This window comes from Anabrus simplex, chromosome 6, assembly GCF_040414725.1.
Source record: "Anabrus simplex isolate iqAnaSimp1 chromosome 6, ASM4041472v1, whole genome shotgun sequence".
In the NCBI taxonomy this organism is placed as follows: Eukaryota; Metazoa; Arthropoda; class Insecta; order Orthoptera; family Tettigoniidae; genus Anabrus; species Anabrus simplex.
This window is the reverse complement of record NC_090270.1, coordinates 279,760,672-279,785,437: the sequence shown is the minus strand read 5'-3', so window position 1 is coordinate 279,785,437 and position 24,766 is coordinate 279,760,672. Positions and strand designations below refer to the sequence as shown.

The 24,766-nt window shown below is 38.9% G+C and overlaps 1 protein-coding gene across 1 annotated transcript in view; it reads right to left on the bottom strand.

Annotated features, from left to right (window-relative positions):
• Positions 1-15,636: 15,636 nt before the first annotated feature.
• LOC136875981 (lipase 1) overlaps positions 15,637-24,766 on the bottom strand; it is a 188,080-nt gene continuing 178,950 nt past the window's right edge. Inside the window, exons 8-9 of the mRNA XM_067149597.2 lie at positions 20,218-20,360; positions 15,637-16,792 (exon numbers count right to left, since the gene is read on the bottom strand). Coding sequence (XP_067005698.2) covers positions 16,643-16,792; positions 20,218-20,360 — 293 coding nt within the window. The 3' untranslated portion in view covers positions 15,637-16,642. The remainder of the gene's footprint in view (positions 16,793-20,217; positions 20,361-24,766) is intronic.

Genomic DNA, 24,766 nt, shown 5'->3' with positions numbered 1-24,766 from the left:
GCCCTCTCCTTTACATCCTTACTACAACTCCTAAACACCCTCATAACCGTGTGCAGATATCTGTATCCTTTATTTACAATCCCATTTTTGTGATTACCCCAATGAAGATCTTTCCTTAAATTAACACACGGATACTTACAATGATCCCCAAAAGGATCTTTCACCCCATCAACGCAGTAATTAAAACTGAGAGGACTTTTCCTATTTTTGAAACTCACAACCTGAATTTTAACCCCGTTTATCATCATACCATGTGCTGAGAACATTATCGAGGTCATTTTGCAGTTGCTCACAATCTTGTACCTTATTTATCACTCTATACAGAATAACAACTTCCTCTATACTTCTGCTGTTGCTAAAGGAAAAGCTAATGCAATCGTATTGAATTTAATGACACAATCATGATTGTATGTTCGTGCTATTGATTGTATTTTTCAGTGACCTTTATTTTATTCTGAGAACTGACTGATTGCTCACGTTCTATTACATAAGATTTCGTCCGACTCGTTGGCTGAACGGTCAGCGTACTGGCCTTCGGTTCAGAGGGTCCCGGGTTCGATTCCCGGCCGGGTCGGGGAGTTTAACCTTAATTGGTTAATTCCAATGGCTCGAGGGCTGGGTGTATGTGTTGTCTTCATCATCATTTCATCCTCATCACGACGCGCAGGTCGCCTACAGGCGTCAAATAGAAAGACCTGCACCTGGCGAGCCGAACCCGTCCTGGGATATTCCGGCACTAAAAGCCACACGACATTTCATTTTTACATAAGATTTCGTTATGATGTTTTTAAGAGTTAGTGACATACCGTAACAGGAAATGCAACTGACTGTGGGTACTTCTATTGAGTACCGTTTTCGATTCACAACAGGGACATGAAAGTCGATACACTGAATCACAGGGTACGAAAGCTAACTAACAATTACATCAATAATTTCATGTCGCTGTTTCTTGCCTGGTTAGGCAGACCGTCCGATGAGGGTGGGTTTCATCTCCCGTGTATGAGAGACTGCGTCTTATTATGGTTGAGGATAGTGTTGTACCAACAAATTAATTTTACTGGAAACTTTGAGGCAAGAGAAAGTGAGAAAGGTCCGATGACCTAGAGTTTAGGCCCCTTTAAACCACCATCATCAAAAGGGAGACACGTAATTGAAATTCAAATGTTGAAAGATAACTCGACAGCTGTTTAAAAATATAACTTTAATTTGGAAGACCTGCTCTACCCGTGATGTATCTGATGCTACTGAACGAATAGGTTGAGGAAGGGCGCTGGCCCTTTGGTCCCAATAGGCGTGTTAAATCCTAGTCCAGTACGGTTGTATTAAAAGGTGGTCAAATACGCCAATACACCAGCCTACTGGCAGTACAACGACCGGCAGGTAAAAGACAAAATTTCGACAAAAATTATTAAAGTAGTTATTGGGACGGAACATTATTATTATTATTATTATTATTATTATTATTATTATTATTATTATTATTATTATTATTATTATTATTATTATTATTATTATTATTATTATTTCTTAACGTGTTTACCTTCCAGGGTTGGTTTTTCCCTCGGACTCAGCGAGGGACCGCACCTCAACCTCCTCAAGGTCAGTGCCCTAGAGCGTGAGTCTTTGGTTTGGGGGTGGGGGTGGGGTTGGGAAACTGGGAAGTAGGACCAGTACCTTGCCCAGGCGGCCTCACCTGCTATGCTGAACAGGAGCCTTTTGGGGGAATGGGAAGATCGGAAGGGATAGACAAGAAAGAGGAAAGGAAGCGGCCGTGGCCTTAAGTTAGGTACCAGCCCGACATTTGCCTGGAGGAGAAGTGGGAAAACACGGGAAACCACTTCGAGGATGGCCGAAGTGGGAATCGAACCCCTCACTACTCACTCAGTTGTCTTCCCGAGGCTGAATGGACCCCGTTCCAGATCTAGTACCACTTTTCAAATTTCGGGGCAGAGGCGGGAATCGAACCCGGGCCTCCAGGGGTGGCAGCTTATCATCCTAACCACTACACCACAGAATTTTGGCCAGCTACGGACCACGTAAATAACTCCTAATGATTTCAGTTTTCTTTGGCGTCAGTATTCATTTTCTCTCCCTTACAGCCGCCCAAGGTTGGTTCCTCTTGGTCGCTGTTTCTGGCTCTAGGAACCCCTCAAATGTGTGTATCTTGTTTCTGAAAGCGGTTCTGTTGTAGATCTCTTGGCCCATGACGTTCTTTTCTTGCAGATCCTTCCTGGTGTTAACAAATTATTTGTCATGAGTTTCGTTTCCTATTGGGTTTGTTGAAATAGTTAATGAATCTGTCGTCGGGCATTCTTGAAATATGTCCAAAGAATGTAACCCTTCTTTTGCGTATTGTGTCTGAAATCCTGTTTTATATTATTATTATTATCATTATTATTATTATTATTATTATTATTATTATTATTATTATTATTATGCGTGAATGGTCCCTTTCGGAACACACGAAGCTTTATTTATGATTTCGTTTGCGGAGGATCCAGGATGCTTTCATCTGTTGACTAAAGATCCTTTTCCTTTCTTCCGTCCACTTGGTACCTGCTCTTTTTGGTACTTCATTCTCTGGAGTAACTTCCCAATTGTCAATTTTCTTTCTATATATATTTCGATTCAAAATGACTTCACAGAGAATTTGTGCGTTCTTCATGTCCGCTTTTGTTTGTTGTATCCAAGGAAAATTCTTCAGTTTGTCAACTCTTTCAAGAACTTGGTGGGTTAGTGTAGTTTCTGGAAGCCTCTTAACATGTCCATAAAATTTTAGCCTTTTTTCCTGAGGTCTGCCGCAATATTAGATAATTTTTCTGTGGATTTCCGGGTTTGAAGGCGGCACCCTTCTCCCGTGTGTCTTGGTCCTAAAATTTTCCTCATGATTTTTCGTTCTTCTTTTAGGATATTTTCCAGTTCGCCCTTTCTATGAAGCGTTAGAGTTTCCCCTGCATATAAAGCCTCCGGTTTGATTACAGTATTGTAATGTTTAATCTTAACGTGGAGAGACATACATTTTTTTTGTAGATTTCTCTTGTTCTCCCATAAGCTCTTCTGAGTTTTTGGACACGGTTGTTTTGGGCTATTTTCTCTTGACCGGTTGGTTCGAGGATTTCGCCCAGGTATTTGAAGTGAGGGACTCTGTTGATTTGTCCGTATTTTGTATTGAGACTATGGATGTCTAGTTTTGCACAGAAAAAATTCAGTTTTCTGGAAGGAGATATGAAGTCCGACCTTTCTGACACATTCTTGGAGAATTTCAACTTGCTTTATTGCTGTGACTTCATCGCTGGACAAAAGGGCCAGGTCATCCGCGAAGGCTAAGCATGGAATTTCAAGCTTGTTTTTTCGTGTCCCGATGTTTACTGGGTTCCAGCTATTTTGTGCTTTCAGTTCGTTTTCCCATTCCCTTATCACCTTATCTAGTACGAGGTTTAAGAGGAGGGGTGATAGTCCATCTCCTTGCCGGACACCAGTTTTTATCAGGAATTCGTCTGAGATTTCTCCCATGAATTTAACTCTTGACTTCGTGTCAGTGAGGGTCTGTTTGGTCAAGTTTAGCGTTTTGGAGTCTAGTCCCTGTTCTTTCAGGATGCTGAACAGAGATTGACGATCAACTGAATCATAAGCCTCCTTAAAATCTACGAAGGTACAGATGATTGGAAGGTTTCTGAGGGCCCTGAATTTTAGAGCGGTTTTGAGGTTGAAGATCTGTTCAGTGCATGATCTGTGAGGGCGGAACCCAGCTTGATATTCACCAATTTTATGCTCTAGTTGTTCTTGTATTCTTTTCAACAGGCATGCAGAGAAAATTGTGTAGCCGACTTCAAGGAGGGAGATTCCCCTATAGTTGTTCACATCAGTTTTGTCTCCTTTTTTGTGAAGTGGGTGAATCAAGGCACATTTCCAGTCTTCTGGGAGTTTTTCATTTTTCCAGATTTTCTGTATGATTTCTGTAAGTTCCTTGAGTGAATTTGGACCAAGATTATTAAGGAATTCTGCAACAATCCCGTCTCTTCCTGAGGTTCTGTTGTTCTTTAGTCGTTTAATGTGGCTCTGAATTTCTTCCTGGTTTGGTGGAGGTGATTCTGGGTGAGTGAAACTGGATGCTTCTTCAAGAAATCTTTCAGTGGGTTCGGGGCAGTTAAGAAGTTCTGAGAAGTACCGTGCAAGTTCTTGGCAGTTTTCTTTATTAGTAAGCGCCAATTTTCCGTCTTGTTTCCTAAAACATAAGTTCTGTGGAATGTATCCTCGGATTTTTTTCTGTGAATGTTCTGTAGAAATCCCTTGTGTTGTGGTTTCTAAAGTTTTCTTCAATTGACTCCAGTTGTTCTTTCAGGTGCTTTCTTTTCTCTTGCCTGATGGTTTTGGATACTTGTTTTCTGGTCTCATAAAATTCTCGTTGAGTTTTGTGGGATTTTCTACTGTTGTATTTCTGAAACGCGGATTTTCTTATCTCTACGGCTTGGTTGCATGTTGAGTTCCACCAGGGGTGTTTTGCATTCATTTTTAAGGGTACCATTTCTCGTGCCTTCTGTATGATTTTGGTGTGGAATTCTTCCCATGTTTTCGCTGGTTGATTTTCCTATGCTTCTTTTAGATCCGTAACAGGAATCTGTTTTATGTCAAATTTCTGTTGTTGGATTTTCTTGGGGTGGTATTTTCTTGGAGTAAATTTTACTTTAACTCTTGTGAGATAGTGATCAGAGTCGACGTTTGCTCCTCTTCTCACTTGTACATCATGTACCTCTTTCTGTAGCTGATACGAGATAGCTACATGATCAATCTGAAATTCTCCAATGGATTCAGTGGGGGACCTCCAGGTTTTTTGTTTCTTGGGATGCTTCCTGAGGGATGTGAACATGATTTTAAGGTTGCACTGTTGACATAGTTCAATAGCCTTGAGCCGTTTTTGTTCGTAAATTTGTGCGCCGGGTAGAGTCCGACAGTTTTCCTGTGTTCCTTTTCTCGGCCGATTTGTGCATTGAAATCGCCTAAGAGGATTTTGACGTCATCCTTTGGAATTTTTGACATCACTTTTTCAAGTCTGTTCCAAAATTTGTCCACGTTTTGGGGATTCTTCTTGTTGTCTGTATTTGTAGGGGTGTGTGCATTTATTAATGTATATTTTTTATTGGCACACTGAATCCTCATGGTCATTAGGCGATTGCTGATGGAATTAACTTCTTGGATCGAGTTCAGTATACTTTTATGTACTATGAAGCTCAAGCCAAATACAGGGGCCCTATTTAGAATCTTTTGGTCTGTTTTGCTTTTGAATATACGGTTATTTCCATAATCCAAGGTGGCATCATCAGTAAATCGAGTTTCCTGCAGAGCAAGGATAAGAATTTTTTGCCGATCAAGTTCTGTGACTAAATTTAGTATTTTCCTGGTTGTATCAAAGTGTTGATATTGAATGTACCAATGTACGTGGGGGTTTTGTGGGATAGTTTACCAGAGAGCTCCGACTCTCTCTGTGTTCATCTTGTTCCAAATGATGCGATTAATAGAACCAAGTGGAGATTGGCTTGAGAAACAGCGGACTCTGCTCCATTGTGGGACAAACGCTAACAAGATGATGGTGAGACTGAAGAACCTAAGAGTTATAAATTAATTCAGTCGAAACTGAGAAGAAATGGCTTCAAATATTGTCAAAAAATAACAATAAAGAAACCCCAAATAAAAAATTCGGCCAGGGTCGTCGAGAAAATAGAACTACAAATCCACAGTCAGAGGGAACATAGGTGTGACTGCAACCACATGAACAAAGAGTACGAATTCAGATTGGAATATTCCAAATAATATAATAAATGCCCCAACGAATGTTTAATAAAACTTCAGTGAAACGCGAAATATATGATGAACCGGCGTTACGTTATGACATTTCTTAGTCTGTTCTCCAAATGTTTTCAATGAATTAAAACGCCCTTTTGAAGATTCTGTCAGGTCCAATGCGGGTATTAGGAGAATGTAAAATACGTCTGATCTACACCGCAAAAAATACCGAGGAGGCTGTTATGGCCGTCAAGGGGCTCTCTTTTCGGGAGGCATTGGGCTGGATGGACATACCGCTCTCGAGCAGTGGCGGCGATAAGGACCCCGCAGACACCGCGGGGCGGGGGCATGGCTTGTGAGGGGCCCATGACTGTTTCTTAATTCAGTAGCTGAAGAGTGATTTTACATATTGATAAGCTACAGCACACAACATAGTATTATTTGTATTACAAAGGGTTGCTCCAAACGTAGGCCGTCGTAGTGCAAAGCTTCCTTCATCAATAGCAGTACCGTACGGTAGTTATTTCTGAAAGAATGTGTGTTTCCCAACCTGTTCCAATAATAACCATCCCTTGCTGCCACTCACAACAATCAACAAGGCTTTTGAAGTAATTAGCCAGTTCTGAGAGCCCAGTAGTCAGCGAAGACGCGATAACAAAGACATCCTCCTTACCTAATCTCCAAATACTGAAGTTTCGAGCCTGCTTATAACTCTCGGCAGTCAGTGTGGGCAAGGAGGCTCACGATGGACGGTTAACTTGTTAATTAGTTTGTCCTAGGAACGAGGTAATTTCTTAATATTGTGAGGGTCAGCGTGTTTTGGTTACTATAATTGGAATATGCGTTTCTTGTGTGTGTGTGTGTGTGTGTGTGTGTCCGTACCATATAAGTGTGTTATTTTTAATTCTTTCGGATTTGAAAACTAAATCATGTACTTATTATTATTATTATTAGTATTATTACTCTCGCTATCGTTGCGTCTTTGTTGTTCATTGTAACAATATACAACCCTGTGCGACGAAATAAACTTGTAACTTTCCTTATCAGGGAACGAGGAGCCCATTTTCAATTACCCCCTGTGGTTGGGGGCGGTAGAATAACACCCACGGTATCCGCTGCCTGTCGTAAGAGGCGACTAAAAGGGGCCTCAGGGGCTCTGAACTTTGGAGCGTGGGTTGGAGACCACGGGGCCCTTAGCTGAGTCCTGGCATTGCTTCCACTTACTTGTACCAGGCTCCTCACTTTCATCTGTCCTATCCGACTTCTCTTGGTCAATCCTTGTTCTTTTCCGACCCCGATGCTATTAGGTTTGCGAGGGCTAAGGAGTCTTTCATTTTCACGCCCTTCGTGGCCCTTGTCTTTCTTTGTCCGATAGCTTCATTTTTCGAAGTGTGGGACCCCTTCCATTTTTCCCTCTGATTAGTGTTATATAGAGGATGGTTGCCTAGTTGTACTTCCTCTTAAAACAATAATCACCACCACCACCACCACCATTTTCAATTATTGCACTCGAGGTTCTTAGCGCCGCTACTGCTCTCGAGATTCTAGATTACGTAACATACGGAAATTCGATCGCACTTGGGCGAGGTGGCGTTTATTTATTGCAGTAGGTAGATAACAGCGGGGCGACCAGTGGGAAAAGCAGAGGACTGTCTATAGTCATGACATGCGCCTCGCATTATCGACAGGACGAGATGAATTTTTGAGTGCTAAAAAAAGCAAATACAATAGGACGAAATGAGAATACAGAGAATGTGTGTTGATCATTCAGGGACCAGCAATGTCAGAGTGAAGCACTGTATTACAGTACCTGCGGACTGAGCACCGGACATGAACAAGCATAGCCCGAGTGCGGTTATCTGTTGTAATGCTCATATATATACAACGTGTAAACTCATATACCAGGTGTATGCATAAGTTTTTGCCGGATTTTGTGGTAAAAAAACCACGTAATTTTCAAGGGAAATTCATGTTTTGTTCATTCAAAATATTGGCCATCGCCTTCTACACACTTCGCCCATCTTTCAGGTAAGTTATGAATACCATGCCAGAAAAACTGCTGTCTTTCGCGGCAGACCATTCGTCGAGCCCTTTTCTAACTTGCTCGAAATTGAAGTGTTGCTCTGCGAGCGCGTGCCCCATTGATGCGAAGAGGTGATGGATGGCGTCAGGTCAGAGTAGTACAGCGGGTGGTGCGGTAGGATGTCCAATCCAAGCGATTTCAAGGTGTCTTTCACTGGTTTTTCTGTATGAGACGGCGAATTATCGCGTAACATAATCACTTTGCCATGTCTTCTAACCCATTACTGTCGTCTTTCGATCAAGACGTGATTTAAATTAATCATTCGTTGGCGATAGCGTTGTGCATAAACGGTTTCGCCAGGCTTCAAGAGTGCACAATACCGTTCTGGTTCCACCAGATACAAAGCATGGTCTTCTTGGCGATTAGAACTTGTCTGACATGTTCTAATCGTTGGAGCGTGTTCACCATATGTTTCTACCAGCAAACGATGAGTTTCCACAGCCTTTTTCTATTGATTAAATATGGAAAGCAATGCGTGCCGCGAATGTTCTTTTTCAGGCACAAGCGTCGACTGATCACTATACAATACAACACAGACGCTAGTGTTTGGCGGACTCAACTTGTGTGTGTTGGTAGGTTAATGTCAGGCGAACAAACTGACGTATGTGACAAATTCATACGCTGCGTACTGTTCGCTGGCGCTATCTCTTAGTGAAACCGAAAAAGCCTTATGCATACACCTGGTATAGGGAATGATATACAGAGGGTAGAGATTCAGAAATTAGAACAAACAGACGTTTAGAATAACGATTCAATTAAATTTGAACATTGGTTTTAAACTTTGCCCCATATTGATGCGGCATGGAATGGGACTATTATACATTCTAGATATTGCTTCTAATTTATCTTTGGTTTTGCTTATGTTATTCAGACATATTACAGGCGAATGGAAGAATATCCGAGATTGTCTCCTCTAGAAAACTGACAAATACATAATCTGTAAAAATCAACAATAGTGATTCGAATACGTATTTAATCAAAATCTTCATCATCATCATCATCATCATCTGTTTACTCTCCAGGTTCGGTTTTTCCCTCGGACTTAGCGAGGGATCCCACCTCTACCGCCTCAAGGGCAGTGTCCTGGAGCTTCAGACTCTTTGTCGGGGGATACAACTGGGGAGTATGACCAGTACCTCGCCCAGGTGGCCTCATCTGCTAAGCTGAACAGGGGCCTTGTGGAGGGATGGGAAGATTGGAAGGGATAGGCAAGGAGGAGGGAAGGAAGCGGCCGTGGCCTTAAGTTAGGTACCATCGCGGCATTCGCCTGGAGGAGAAGTGGGAAACCACGGAAAACCACTTCCAGGATGGCTGAGGTGGGAATCGAACCCACCTCTACTCAGTTGACCTCCCGAGGCTGGGTGGACCCCGTTCCAGCCCTCGTACCACTTTTCAAATTTTCGTGGCAGAGCCGGGAATCGAACCCGGGCCTCCGGGGGTGGCAGCCAATCACGCTAACCACTACACCACAGAGGCGGACTAATCAAAATCTTACTGAAGTTAAACAATGCGAGTGAAGGCTCTTCTTCAAAGATACATTTTGAACATCAAAGAACAGCGGTCATATCCTCTTTCATTACCATACTAAATGTGATGCATTCAGTGAATCACCAATAATCTGCATTTAGGGCTGTTGCACAGGTGGCAGATTCCGTGCCAATTGTTTACCTAGTCTCTTCTTAAACAGTTTCAAAGAACTTCGAAATTTATTCGAGTTCAAGAGAAGAGATTGACGGTTCAGAGCAATTATTTGTAATCATGATCATACTGGCCAGTGTTGTGTCTGTATCGACTTAATCACATTAACTAGTTTTGTTGGTGCATCCAACTTTAAATTTGTGTTATTGCACATTTTTACAGTATTAACGTTTAAGGGAGGCCCCTACTTTTCCTATAAGGTCTTGACATAAATATGTGATTTTAACCTGTATAGCTGAAGAAGAGAATCCATATATTCTCGAAACTGTACTATCTATTCTTGAGTGTATAGTGAATTGAATCTTTTACAGAATTGATTTGGTAGACTATACCGATCGTGACAAATGAGCATTCAAAAGAAAGAGAATAGATATTAGGAGTGACGAATTGCACTCTAATTTCATAAATATCGATAATCTCTTTAAAAAATGAGTTTAAAATATTGTACGAAGTGTGCGATTTGCAAATATTGTTGTTGTAGGAAAATACGCGCCATCGTTGCTGCCCACTTCACATTTTGACCGCTGGGACACCTGTTTTATGTCATTATAGTTAAAGGTTCAGAGCAACACTGTCGTAACCAGCATTTTTCAGAGTTTACATTAAGGCAAATTAAAAGTTTCCGTGTATGCCACAAATCACCCTGGGGACTTATGGCTGTTAGTATTGCCCACAACGCTGACAGCCGTAAGTCCCTTGGTGATTTCTGGCATATACAAGCTTTTAATTTGCTTTAATGTAAAATCTGAAAAAATGCTCTGAACTGTCGAGATGCTGTATATTGTGTGGAAAGTGATGAAAAAATTACTGAAAAGACAGAGATTGCGTAGTATCTCCTAACTACTGTATAGTATCGTCTGGCGGTTACCATTTTTATGAATTTCATCCTTTACATAAATTAACAATATTCTACGTTTCTTTTAGATAGTTTGTTTGATCATTGCTAAGCTCTGGTACAAGACTTAGGATGGATCGAATGAAAACGGAGCAGGGGCCACAAAATGAAATAAGAAACGTGTATTTTAAAGTAACCTCCAAAGTTGCACAAGCACGGGCCAAAGATATAGAGATCGCATGACGATAGATCAGGGCTATACGGTGAATGGTCCATTGTAAAAGTCATTGAAGGGGAACGCTTCTACTCGGGCAGTGAAGTCATGAACAATATTTTCAGCTACTTCCAAACTCAGCCAATGGAATTCTACGAGCAGAGTATTCACTGTCTTTTAAAAGAGAGGAACAAGTGCTTGTGTAGCTTTCGAGATTGCTTTAAAATAAACCTTGCTGATTTCATTCTGTTGTCCCTGGTCCATATTCATTTGATCATATTTTCAAGTTACTCCCTTCTTCTTTGGTTTTGCCCTCTTTTGGGTACGTTGAATCAATCACTTCCTCGTGTGTTGTTCTTTTCTTGGTGTCCAGTATTTCTTCATTCTTTCTGATCTTCGTTTCCTCTCATCTTCCGAGATAATAGGTTTGGCTTTTAATGTAGATTTGTTTTGGAACCTTATATTTACGTTTTTAATTATTACTTTAGCTGTTCGATTGAATAGTGAAATTTCTGTAATTTTTAATTCTACTAGGTATTTTTCAGTTTCTTAAAACCAGTTGGATTTTGTTTTGTGGTTACGGAAGAAGTTAAAGGTTTGTTTGGTTAATCAATTAGAGTTCATTCTGAGAAGATGACCGTAAAAATATATTCTTCTTTTTCGCATAGTAGGTATCTGAGAGATTTTCAATTTTCTTTTAGAGCGTTTCATTCTTGATGAATGTTATATTATTGTCCTGAAATTTTGGTCCTATGATATTTCTTAAAATTTTCCTTTCTTTTAGCTCGAGTTTTACAAGTTACATTATAAGTTTTTTTTGCTATGCTAGGATCTACAGGGTGATCCACAATTATATCCCTATTTTTATTTCACTATTATTCTGTCATTAACAATGTTACATGGTTTCTTTCTATTATATACTATGGTCCTTGCCATTTCATATTTCAACGTAGCACTAGCATTAGCAGCACACCGTTGCAGTCGGGGCCCAACGTTCCTGACAGCCGTTGCAACATGCTACAAATTTTTGTTTATCCCATTGTTTCAACCTGGGACAAAGTGGACAATGTGCATTTTATGCACGATGGGGCATCTCCCCATTTTGCATTGATTTCGTGAGAATGGCTTGACAGTGCTTTTCCGAGCCGCGTTATTGGATGTCGCGGAAATGTTGAGTGGCCACCGAGAAGTCCAGACTTGGCCCCATTCGAATTTTTCCTCTGGGGGTATTTGAAAGAGAAAGTGTATGCCATGAAACCGCGTGACTTGGACACTTTGGAAGCAGTCATTAGAGAAGAGTGTGTGCGGGTACCAAACGACATTTTGCAACGGTCTGTCAGGAACATTGGGCCCCGACTGCAACGGTGTGCTGTAATGCTGGTGCCTACGTTGAAATATGAAATGGCAAGGACCATAGTACTTAATAGAATTGAATGCAACAATGTAACATTGTTAATGATAGAATAATAGTGAAATAAAAATAGGGATATAATTGTGGATCACCCTCTAGGTCTCTAATAGGTTGATATACAAGTTTTAGTAGAGGGTATTTTTTTCACAAAATTATATCGTCGTTGAAGAAACCAAACCTCCTATGTCTCAATGCTCTTCTTATCCATCATTTTCCTTAACGCGGCAATGGGCGCATGGTGAGGGAATCTCTCACTCCTTGATTTCGTCACATCCCACTGCCCAATGGTTTTGCGAACGATTCTCTTTTTCTAGGTATTCCAAGTTCATTGTTTTGCGCTTAAGTATGCAACTGTTGCTTTTTGTTGGAGGTTCATTGTTTTCGTTTGCGGTGCATTGTTGTAGTCCTTGCAGTTCAGTGAGATTTTCCCTCACCATGCTTCTTGTTACGTTTGTATTTCTGGCATTGCTATGCAAGGAAGAATATCCTACATATCTAACTAAAATATCGTAAAATACAATAATTCTTATGAAAATAAATACAAAAAGCTCTACATCACCAGATAAATGTAAATATGTACTATGAAGATGATTTTCTTCCTTCATATCATGGGTGAGATAAAATCTCAGCACGCGCCAGCTCCCGTTCCAACTCACCACGCGCCGTAGAATATCCTACATTTGAAAGGCTGAGTGCAACAGTGGTCTAACCCTCTCCAATGTCGAAATTGAGTTAATTGCGCAATCTTTTATTATTAGCTTTGAACTACCTAGCAGAATCGATATATACTGAATAAATTTTTTTCAACATCAATCAGTCAATACTGATTTGTATTTAAGGCAGTCGCCCACGTGGCAGATTCCCTATTTGTTGTTTTCCTAGCCTTTTCTTAAATGATTTCAAAGAAATTGGAAATTTATTGAACATCTCCCTTGGTAAGTTATTCCAATCCGTAACTCCCCTTCTTATAAATGAACATTTGCCCCAATTTGTCTTCTTGAATTCCAATTTTATCTTCATATTGTGATCTTTTTTTTACTTTTAAAGACGCCACTCAAACTTATTCGTCTACTAATGTCATTCCACGCCATCGCTCCGCTGACAGCTCGGAACATACTACTTAGTCGACCAGGTCGTCTTCTTTCTCTTCAGTTCTTCCCAGCCCAAACCTTGCAACATTTTTGTAATGCTACTCTTTTGTTGGAAATCACCCAGAACAAATCGAGCTGCTTTTCTTTGGATTGTTTCCAGTTCTTCAATCAACTAATCCTGGTGAGGGTCCCATACACTGGAACCATACTCTAGTTGGGGTCTTACCAGAGACTTATATGCCCTCTCCTTTAAATCCTTACTACAACCCCTAAACACCCTCATAACCATGTGCAGAGATCTGTACCCTTTATTTACAATACCATTTATGTGATTACCCCAGTGAAGATCTTCCCGTATATTAACACCTAAGTACTTACATTGATCCCCAAAAAGAACTTTCACCCCATCAACGCAGTAATTAAAACTGAGAGGACTTCTCCTATTTGTGAAACTCACAACCTGACTTTTAACCCCGTTTATCAACATACCATTGCCTGCTGTCCATCTCACAACATTATCGAGGTCGCGTTGCAGTTGCTCACAATCTTGTAACTTATTAATTACTCTATAGAGAATAACATCATCCGCAAAAAGCCTTACCTCTGATTCCACTTGTTTACTCATATCATTTATATATATAAGAAAACATAAAGGTCCAATAGCACTGCCTTGAGGAATTCCCTTCTTAATTATTACAGGTTCAGATAAATCTTCGCCTACTAATTCTCTGAGATCTATTTTCTAGAAATATAGCAACCCATTCAGTCACTCTTTTGTCTGGTCTAATCGCACTCATTTTTGCCAGTAGTCTCCCATGATCCACCCTATCAAATGCTTTAGACAGGTAAACCACGATACAGTTCATTTGACCTCCTGAATCCAAGATATCTGCTATATTTTGCTGGAATCCTACAAGTTGAGCTTCAGTGGAATAACCTTTCCTAAAACCAAACTGCCTTCTATCGAACCAGTTATTAATTTTGCAAACATGCCGAATGTAATCAGAAAGAATGTCCAGAGCTTACATGCAACGCATGTCAAATTTACTGGCTGTAATTTTCGGCTTTATGTCTATCACCCTTTCCTTTATACACAGGGGCTACTATAGCAACTCTCCATTCATTTGGTATAGCTCCTTCAACCAAACAATAATCAAATAAGTACTTCAGATATGGTACTATATCCCAACCCATTGTCTTTAGTATATCCCCAGAAATCTTATCAATTCCAGCCGCTTTTAGAGTTTTCAACTTTTTTATCCTATTGTAAATATCATTGTTATCATGTGCACATTTTAATACTTCTTTGGCATTTGTCTCCTCCTCCATCTGGACATTATCCTTGTAACCAACAATCTTTACATACTGCTGACTGAATATTTCTGCCTGTTGAAGATCCTCACATACACACTCCCCTTGTTCATTAATTATTCCTGGAATGTCCTTCTTGGAACCTGTTTCTGCCCTAAAATACCTATACATACCCTTCCATTTTTCAATAATATTTGTATGACTGCCAATTATGTTTGCCATTGCTTGTTTTTCGTGTGTTGGCAGCTATATTATTTTTTTCCCTCGAAAGAAAGCAATGAATATTTAGTGCAACTGTGGTCTAAGCCACTTCTGCCTATCAGAATTCGTATATGAGGTCAGGTGCACAAGAGAACAAAATGGCCGACGGTGTTAGTGTTGTCTGTGATGTAAGTCATAGTTCTGACGAAAATTCAAAGCAAAAGGACAGTACAAGATGTCGAAAGAGGACAAGAAACGAAGAAATGTGGGCTAGAAATATGAGGAAGAAAAAAGCACTGGAGGACAATGGATTTGATGTATCTGATTGTATACTCACAATGTTTTTTTTTGGTAAATCTTATTCCACAAATAGTCGGACATAGTCATGAAGGTGATGGCGTTGATACACCTGATTATGTTTCATCAAACAAATTTAAGCGAATGCCATTTCTAAAATTTTCTTTTACATGTTATGAAACTTTGAGTTATCAGTAATACAAGAGTAGTTAGTATAAGTACTTTTCTGAAAGGTATTTTTAATGTTATGTTCTGAAGTAGAAAACGTTTATCTCACATCCAGTGTTATAGTTCTGTGCGATAGAGGTCTAACCCATACCATGATGTGTCAAGTACTTAAGTTTATTTAATTTTAGCCTTTTCATTTCATCTTAAGACATTTATTTAATGTATAGAAGATTACCATGGTTCAGACTAAGTAATGATGGAAATTAAATGGACGAAATGTTAAAATATGGAAAACTGGCTTATGGCACCTTTGCTGTAAAATATCTCAGTTTTTAAAGAAACAGGGTTAGACCACTGTTGGACTCAGCCTTTCATTTGTATCTAAAATATTGTAAAATACAATAATTATTATAAAAATAAATACAGAAAGCTTTAAATAACCAATTACATCTAAATATGTACTATAAAGTTAATTTTCTTTAATTTCCTTCATTAATTTCAAAGGTGAGAGAAATCTCACCATGCACCCGCCCCCGTTTCAAATCACCATGCGCCCGTTGCCGAGTTAAGACTGGTCACGCCTCCCAGCCACATATGGATATGCAGTCCATCATAACACTTTTCATGGTGTTAATTTTTCTATGCATGTGTGTAAAGGAAAATGAACCTTACCGTGCCGTATTGTAGGAATGTATGTTTGTATGAAGTGTTTTCGGATGACCCCCACCTCTAAGACATATCATATATATTATTTCACTAGCATAGATCCCTTTTATGGCGCTCACAAGTAACCGATCGTGACATATGAGCATTGAAAAGAAAGAGAATAGACATTAGCAGTGACGAATTGCACTCTAATTTCATAAATATCGGTAATTTCTTTAAAAGATGAGTTTAAAATATTGTACGAAGTGTGCGATTTGCAAATATTGTTGCTGTAGGAAAATACGGGCCATCGTTGCTACCCACTTCACATTTTGGCCGCTGGGACACCTGTTTTATGTCATTATAATATGCTGTAATTATCAGTTAAGAAAAGGATGATAGTAAAACATAAATTATTTCTGGAACATTCGTCAGTATAATAATCCACTTGCATTTGCTTCCGTTCAAGTGGATACTATAAATGTTAAAAAATCAAACATTACATTAAGTAGTGAGTATGACAGTCTAATATTGTACAGATTTGTGTATTCCTTAGTTCACCAGTAGTTCATCAGGGGGCTACTCCACCAAATACTTTATAAACATGCGAGATTTCTCACACGGGTTCCCTAGTTTATGTTACAATTCACATCGATAGCGTTGAAACAGAGTTCACACCGAAGTCAGAATGTATGTTCCAGAAGCAGAAATGTCAATTCTTCACGATTCCGTTCTCGACACATCTTTAGAATTAAGGATGTTCAGTATATTCTATGTAGATTCACGTACATTCCTAGAGAAATTTGTACTGCATAAGTCACAACTGAATGACTTTGGCATGACACGTACAGACCTACACGCTAGAGGTTTGTGGAAGAAGTTTTCTATGTTTCATTGATCTATATCACTAGTATTTCTTCAGGATGTTGGCTAAGTGGTCGTAGAGAAGTTCTCGCACTTTCTTGTGCCCGATGAAGTCATTGTGATTAAAGAGCTTTGACGGGACTCTTCGCGCTTCAACCAGGTTTGGCAGGACTTCTGAGACGTGCAGTGCATCCTGAAACAGAAAAACACGTTTCTCAGCACATAATGTGATTATTGGCCTGAGAACAGTTTGAAATGTGACTTTAATAATAATAAATAATATTAAATGGCTTATGAACTGACCAAAGACGTTTACAACAAAACCTCCATATCCTTGAACGCAAAACTCAGACATTATTGTCTGTCGTAAGACCACAAGCTTTGTATGCAGCGAAATACCTTGCTATGAACAAGAAAAGCCTGATAAAAAAATGCAAATTAAAGGAAGAACTAAAGGAGAACTCTTGGTCCAATTAAAGACAAATATGAATATACGCGTTGGCATAACCATGAACTGTATACTCATGTCCATAAGAACTCAGATCCCATGCGGAGAAAGAGAATTGCATTTCATGGTCACTTGCTAAGAATGAAACCAATGCGATTATCGAGCCAGAGTTTTACCTGTTTTAAAGATAAGAAAACCCAGTCAACTTGGTTCAAGGAGGTGGAAAGGGACCTACAGGAGATGGGGATCACTTATGAAGATATACAAGAACGCAACCCACTCTAGAGGAAACTGAAAGACCACCAGGATATTCAAGAAAGTTCAAGGTTGCGACAAATAATAATAACTGGCTCATTCAATTATTATTGTCCCTCGAATCCAGAACGAATCACCAAGTATATCCTTTCTTATGCCAGTCACAGGTAAACATTTGTCATATCACTCAACCTATAGACTTATTACGCATCTAATCTGACCTAAAATGGGTTTGTTGAATCGACGTACAACAACTAACAATAGTTCTGCCCTACAAAATAATTCTGGAGTTCATATTGTACCATTCAAATGTTTACGATTGCCATGCAATCCATATGCCTACATATGATTTCTGAATATAACTACGGAATATTTTACAATTGAAAAGTGTCTGGTCAAAAGGTGCTATTTCTGCCATGATAAAGTTATGGGAAGACGCATGAAACGTATTATAACAGGAATATGGAACGTACTCATGATCGCGTATGGTATAACTTTCAAAGATTTACATCTGTCTGGTCTGGATTTCTGATGGCATTCAAAAGTATTCAACTATTGAAATGCATGTAGACGAAATATTGATTTCTTTAAAAGTGGAAATTCCATCTTTGACAGACACTCCACAAATGTGGTCGCAATAATATTATTTCGCGAGAATTTACCAGCTGGAAATGGCAAAATATGTATTATTAGCGTTTTATTGTACACGTATTTCTCATTTAATTAATCTTCTCCTGTTAACAAAAAAGTGGTACTTATCTAAAAAGTATAGTATCTGAATTGTATCTCATAAATTATCCTTCTTTCTGTTATGCACAGCATCACGAAACCACAATGTTGAGAACGTGCAGCAGATGAGCGTAGCATCATTGAGCGCAGAGGAATGTTTAATTCCGGTGGAAAGAGGGGAAACATGGCTTTCATGATCCGAGTTTCGATGAAAGGGTGGCGCAAATCCGACCTTGCTGTAGTAAATCCATCACTTCTGTTTTGTTCGTCAGACAGTTATCTTCGGTTCATTCTGCGTATTATTATTGGGATAGGAGTCGTTGAAACCAACTAAAGAATTCTCGCAGGATACTTTTGAGAATTGACGGGATTGACGACCTGAACATGACTGCATGGAGATGCGTCAATTGCACCAATCTGAAGTATAAAGCATGCCTAATTAGTAGGTACAACATTATTTTCACTAAAGTGCCACACACTTTTTGACCAGAATTTCTTCCAACGAAATTCGAGTGTACTTATCTAACGCAAGAAAGAGTGCAAGAGAATAAAATAATGCCAAATAAGGCAGTTATTGAACTGCGACTATGAACTGGTAACAGAAATGCGGTATTAAACTGTTTGTGAAACCACTCTGAACCAAATTTGGAGAAAACGCCCTGGGTGTACTGAAATAATCTGCAAACCGAAGACATTTTGGCACCGGAGTTATTAAAGATGAATGGCAGTTGTGAACTTCTCCTGGCTAACGTCTCCTCGGTACCACAGCAGAGGATTTTCGTCTTTTTCGAGAAGCAAAGAAATAGCTGCGATTATTTAAAAAATAATAATTTTTAATAACGCGACATTTAGAAAATGCAGCAAGCAGTATAGACAAATGTACATAATCCAAACCCGATTTTGGAAGTTCGTCTGGAGAACCCAACGTCGTACCAATAGTGTACACTCTTTCTCCAAATAGGAGAGGAAACTTACGGTAGACTATTTTGAATGATTAAGGATAAGATCCAAGATTGGGATCCTGGAACAGTCAGATGTGAAATGAAATAATTTACTTATTGAGATATGAATTTAATTTATCTTTTTTTCTTTTCTAATTCTTCTTCTTCTTTTTACTTGGAACTAAGCTCGTTCAACTGCTAGATTTTGATCTTTGCCAATTAGTGTTGCATCTTATTCCGGCGAAGCTCCTTTTCTTTTACCCTCCAAACAGGGGCACCTTTCTTCTTCAGAGGTTTATGTTGAAAGCCACGGCTTTCTTCCGACTCCGACAGTATTACGCTCAAGAGGCCTGGAGAGTCTTTTGTGTTCACGCTCTTCGTAGCTTTCCACCACCTTCTTCCATTGTTCTTATTCTTCGAAGGTTCGTTCTCTTCCCTTTCTTCAAGTAGTTAGTTTCAAGAGAACATGGTTGCCTAGTTGTACTCTCTCTTAAAATAATCACCATCACCACCAGCACCATTATATCTGGTTGCTGTTAGGAAGGGCACCCAGCCGTAAAAGTGAGCCACATTCATGTGCACGGCACGGAACGTACCCAAGGTCCCTCCAAGGTGTAGAAGAAAGCAACGGAAGAAAGACAGTAGAAAAATCCACAGTTCTAGCCATTCGGGCAAGCAACTCAATATTGAAAACATCGTAGGGATATGAGCTAGTCATTTAGGTAAATAAAATATAATAACTGTTCTTTATTACTAAAAATTACAATCCTATTCTTAACCATCGTTATCCGGTCGATTAGATTAGCAGTTTGCCTTTTTCTACCACTACGAGCGCTAATGTGAGTCAGTGCAGAGTTTCATTCTGTGTGGACATTTTTTAAAAATTCCGGATGTATTGAACTAAGGAGCACATTGCAGAAAGAATTATGTTAATTTGGCTAGGATCTGAATGAAAAAGCAAACGAATAAAGAAACAAGCGATTTTAGGCAGTTTTTCCGGAATTGCATTTAGGCAGGAAGTGATTTTCGAAATTTGTGATTTTAATTTGATAGAGCTATGCAAGACTCACAATTTGAAACATTTCCAGGCCCGTTAGCTCTTCGTCAAAATTTAGGAAATTGCTTGATTTTACGTTTTTCGTATTATGGGGATCCGTACTTTGTCCGCTAAGAAATCATTTGAATATTAAAAGAAGATGTATTTGAACGTAATGGAGTTACAGTAATCTTTGTTTCCGTACTTACTGCGGGTGAAACGAGATGATCAGTTTCTCCGTAGTGAATCGATACTGGAGCAGTAATTTTCTTCAGGTCGTACTCAGGGGGGTGGTGAGAACCGTACACAATCATGTTCTTCTCCGGACCAAAGTCCCACTGCTGGAATCGTCCTGCAAAATTATAAACAATGACCATTGAAGTGCATTACTATAGGCTCATCTGGGTATTTACAACCTTTTAAGATGGATATTATTTGGACTGGGGTCTATCTGAAGTTAGCGTCATTGATTTAGTGCAGACACATTTGCTTGGTCAGGAAACTGACACCGCGGTAACCAGGCAAACATCGCAATCTATCTGCACTAAGTCTTCGTCAACTTCTTCCTGACGTTATTACCATGTGGCAGAATTCTATACAGTAGCTACAGATGGCTTCGTGTTTTAAAGGAGCTTCAACTGTCTTTGACTGGCGTTTCATCTAGGTACAAATCACAATTAAAAAGAATCAATCAATATTGATCTGCATTTAGGTCAACCGCCCAGGTGGCAGATTCCCTATTTGTTTTCCTACCCTTGGAAATTTATTAAACACATCCCTTGATAAATTATTCCAGTTCCTAACTCTCCTACTTATAAACGAATATTTGCCCCGATTTGTTCTCTTGAATTCCAATTTTACCTTCATATTGTGATCTTTCCTACTTTTAAAAACATCACTCAAACGTATTCGTCCACTAATGTCATTCCACGCCATCTCTCCACTGACAGCTCGGAATATACGACTCAGTCGACCAGCTCGTCTCCTATCTCCCAAGTCTTCCCAGCCCAAACTTTGCAACATTTTCGTATCCCTACTCTTTTGTCGGAAATCACCCAGAACAAATCAAGCTGCTCTTCTTTGGATTTTTTCCAGTTCTCGAATCAAGAGTAATCCTGGTGAGGGTCCGATACAATGGAACCATACTCTAGTTGGGGTCTTACCAGAGACCTCTATGTCCTCTCCTTTACATCCTTATTACAACCCCTAAAAACATTCATAATCATATGCAGATATCCATACCCTTTTATTTATTTATTTAATTATAATCCCAATGGATATCTTTGCTTATATTGATTAGGTTACAGCAAAGCCCCTTAAACACGGTAGCGTCACCGACCATAGTAGAATTTTGCGCATAATACGTATCTTGCGAACATTTTTGAACATAAATTTGTGTGTTAAATCAGCGACCATTTTGTAGGACGTACATCATGATGCCCTTATTTCTTTCGAGAAATGTAAAGAAGGTGAAAATAGAGAAAATTACATGTAGTTAAAGAAGAAGAATCCTGGAATAGACAACGTAGTTAAAATCCAGGAAATACCTCAGAAGGCTAAGGTTGTCCAACTTCCAAAGATATGTCGAAATAACGTTCATAGAATATGTACTATAGCGGCAAATTATAGTTTAACATAGAATGTACTATAGCAGTAACTTACAATTTAACATAGAATATGTACTATAGCAGTAACTTATAGTTTAACACAGAAGATGTACTATAGCTGTAACTTATAATTTAACATAGAATATGTACTATAGCAGTAAATTATACTTTAACATAGAATATTGTACCCGGATGAGATAGGCCCTAGTTTTCATGATTTGGTTTTATACGATAAATACAGATATATAGGAATATTAAATTGAATACAGCGTCAGTTTTGTGTGGACGGAAGGATTTCTACATAGCCAGACATATCGCGACAGTCCGTCGCCACAGTTAAGCTTGTCATTATGGGGAGAATGTTTCTTGGTCAGAAGCTAAGAGGATTAAATCTAGAGCTCACAACAACAGAAGTAATGACTACAAGGAAGTGAAAGAGTATGTATTTCGGAACAAGGGCGAGCAGGTGCATTACTAATACCGAGAATATAACGTACCAGTTTTTCCACCGCCTCGGGGCATTTTGTGTTGTCAGGTTGCAACGAAGAGATTTTAAATTAATCGATGCGGTGTTGACCAATGGAAAAATTTATCACAGGCCCGCAGATAAATCAACATAAGAAAAACTCAGAGTGAACTCCAGTCAGCTTCTCCGATAACAATAATTAAATTATTCCAACCACATAATTGAATAGAGGGGATTTTTGTGATATCGTTCCCATGTTGATTAATTGTAATCGTAATAAATTTAAGGAATGAATTCCTGGAAATGACCCACGCTATCTCGCCATTGGTCAAGAACTGCACGTCATCAGGGACGCCGAGTTAGCGCGCGAAATGTAGGAGGACAGGAATTAAGTGATATTTCCATGATCACCGAACAATATGAGTTCAGAATACGACACATGAATGTGTATCGCCAGTTTATTAAGTGGAATAAAGCAAGAGATCCAAATCCACCTGCATATGCCGATTTAGGATAACCAACCCCTCTCCCTATGAGATGACCGCGGATGACCTCGGCGGGAAACCATGTCGTCCATAAATAACCAGCAGTTGGACCTTACACCCAGTTGTTACCAGTCACCAGTTGTGACCAGTCGAGCTTCACATCAACCAGTCGTTTGAAATAATTTGTTACGCTGACACGGTGACTCTGTAATTCAGTACCAGAAAACGCATTGTAGATTCTGTTAAAGTTGAAAGTACGTTAGTAGTCATAATGTGAAGACGAACAGTGATAATTATTCAGTATATCGAGTGTAAATTATCAGTATCACTATATGTGAAATTAATACATTTCTCAACATTTCATGTGTTGGAATTTAAAGGATCGACAGGAACGCCGATAATACTTTTGAAGGCAGTGTTCAGAGGCTGAAATAAATATTTCATGATAGACGGTGTAAAAATTACTGTAGCAGGGAACTGTATGAGCGAGGCGATCTCAAGACGGCATCGAATACTTCAGGAAGTGCGGATTGAAGAACGCGATACGCGCCGGTTCGGTTGAAACGACACTTCGTCGTAATGTGTCACGATGTATGATTCGGGCTCAAGAAAGAATAATTGTGCAAATGTAATGTGTCTAGAGGCACCTATAAGTGTTTTTTGTATAAATTAATGTAAATTCTGTAAGTAAAGTATTAATCATGGGTAGTCACCCAGAAGTGTTTTATTGTGTTAAATTTATAAAGTGCGATATGATGGACGAGTAAATTACCATGGAGCCAGCAAGCTTCTCATCCACTACGAGACAATGGAATTCTACATAGGAATGAGTACACAAATTTAATATTTGGGGATGTTATCGCGACTAAACGGGGTTCAGTGTAAATTAATTATGGTTACTTAACATGGTCTGCCTCCCGAATCCATGATTTTAATTTTTTTGTTAGACGGACGAAATAATGTATATTAACGTAATAATGGGTTAGATTAATTAATTTGAGTATTTGTTTGTTGTATATAATGTAAATATGGGGTATATTTCTTTCAATTAATGTATGCTCTTTGTAATACTTTGATTTAAGTTCATTTCAAGTGTTAAATTCCTTTTTGTGCTAACCCATTTATTTGATTTTCAATCACTGCGGTGATTATTTGTATTTTAGTTAGGAATATTTTCTACCAGACAGCCAGATTATGAAAGTGCCAGAGTATGTAAAATTTGTGCTGCGTACGGAAGGCCATAAAAATAATAATAATGTTCTATCTGCTTTGGGCGTTCGTAAGTTCTATATAATAATAATAATAATAATAATAATAATAATAATAATAATAATAATAATAATAATAATAATAATAATAACAATAATAATAATAATAATGCTCGGTGTGTTTGCGAGAAAGAAATAATAATAATGTTTGTGAGTTGGCAAAGGAAAGTAAATTAATAATAATAATAATAATATTTTGTGCGTTTGCAAGTTAAAGTATAATAATAATAATGACAGTGCTTCGAGAGTTAGCTAGTGCAAATAATAATCAATGTGGAGATGACATGTAGCGTTAAAGAATTTAATTCGCGTAGTCAGTTTGATTTTACGTAAATTGTTGATTTCACATTTGGACTTTATCTTAACCATTAAAATTTGTTTAAAAGCGATAGAGGCACATGAATTAGAATGGTCACGATATGTTAAAAGCCCAGAGTGGTTTGAGCCCATATTTAGAGCTGGAAGTCATGAGGGACGAATATCCGGCGTGAAATAAATTGAGCCGTATTGTTTGTAATGATTAAATAGATGAATCTCAAGGCCTAAGATGATATAAAATGCATATTCCGGTGTTATTAGTGGCAGAATCCACGCACCGAGGAATAATTTACGAATTAAATGTTTGAAGAGTTCCAATAAAAGGAAATGGACTTCAAATTGGAAGGAATAGTTTAGCAATCGCCGGCATTGGAGGTATTTATCCAGCCGCGATGTGCCATAGGTTGCGAGATGTGTCTTGGGAGGACGTGTGTCCCCATATAAATTAACGGCAGTAGGAAACTGAAGGTACGGTCCCGAATGCCGTGTTGTCCCGACCGACATAAAGCAGATCTTGGTGGTTCATAACGGGATTTAACATATGTGACTAAATTCTAAAGAGTGGAAATTAAAATATCATCTTTCCATTTTTAATAATAATAATAATAATAATA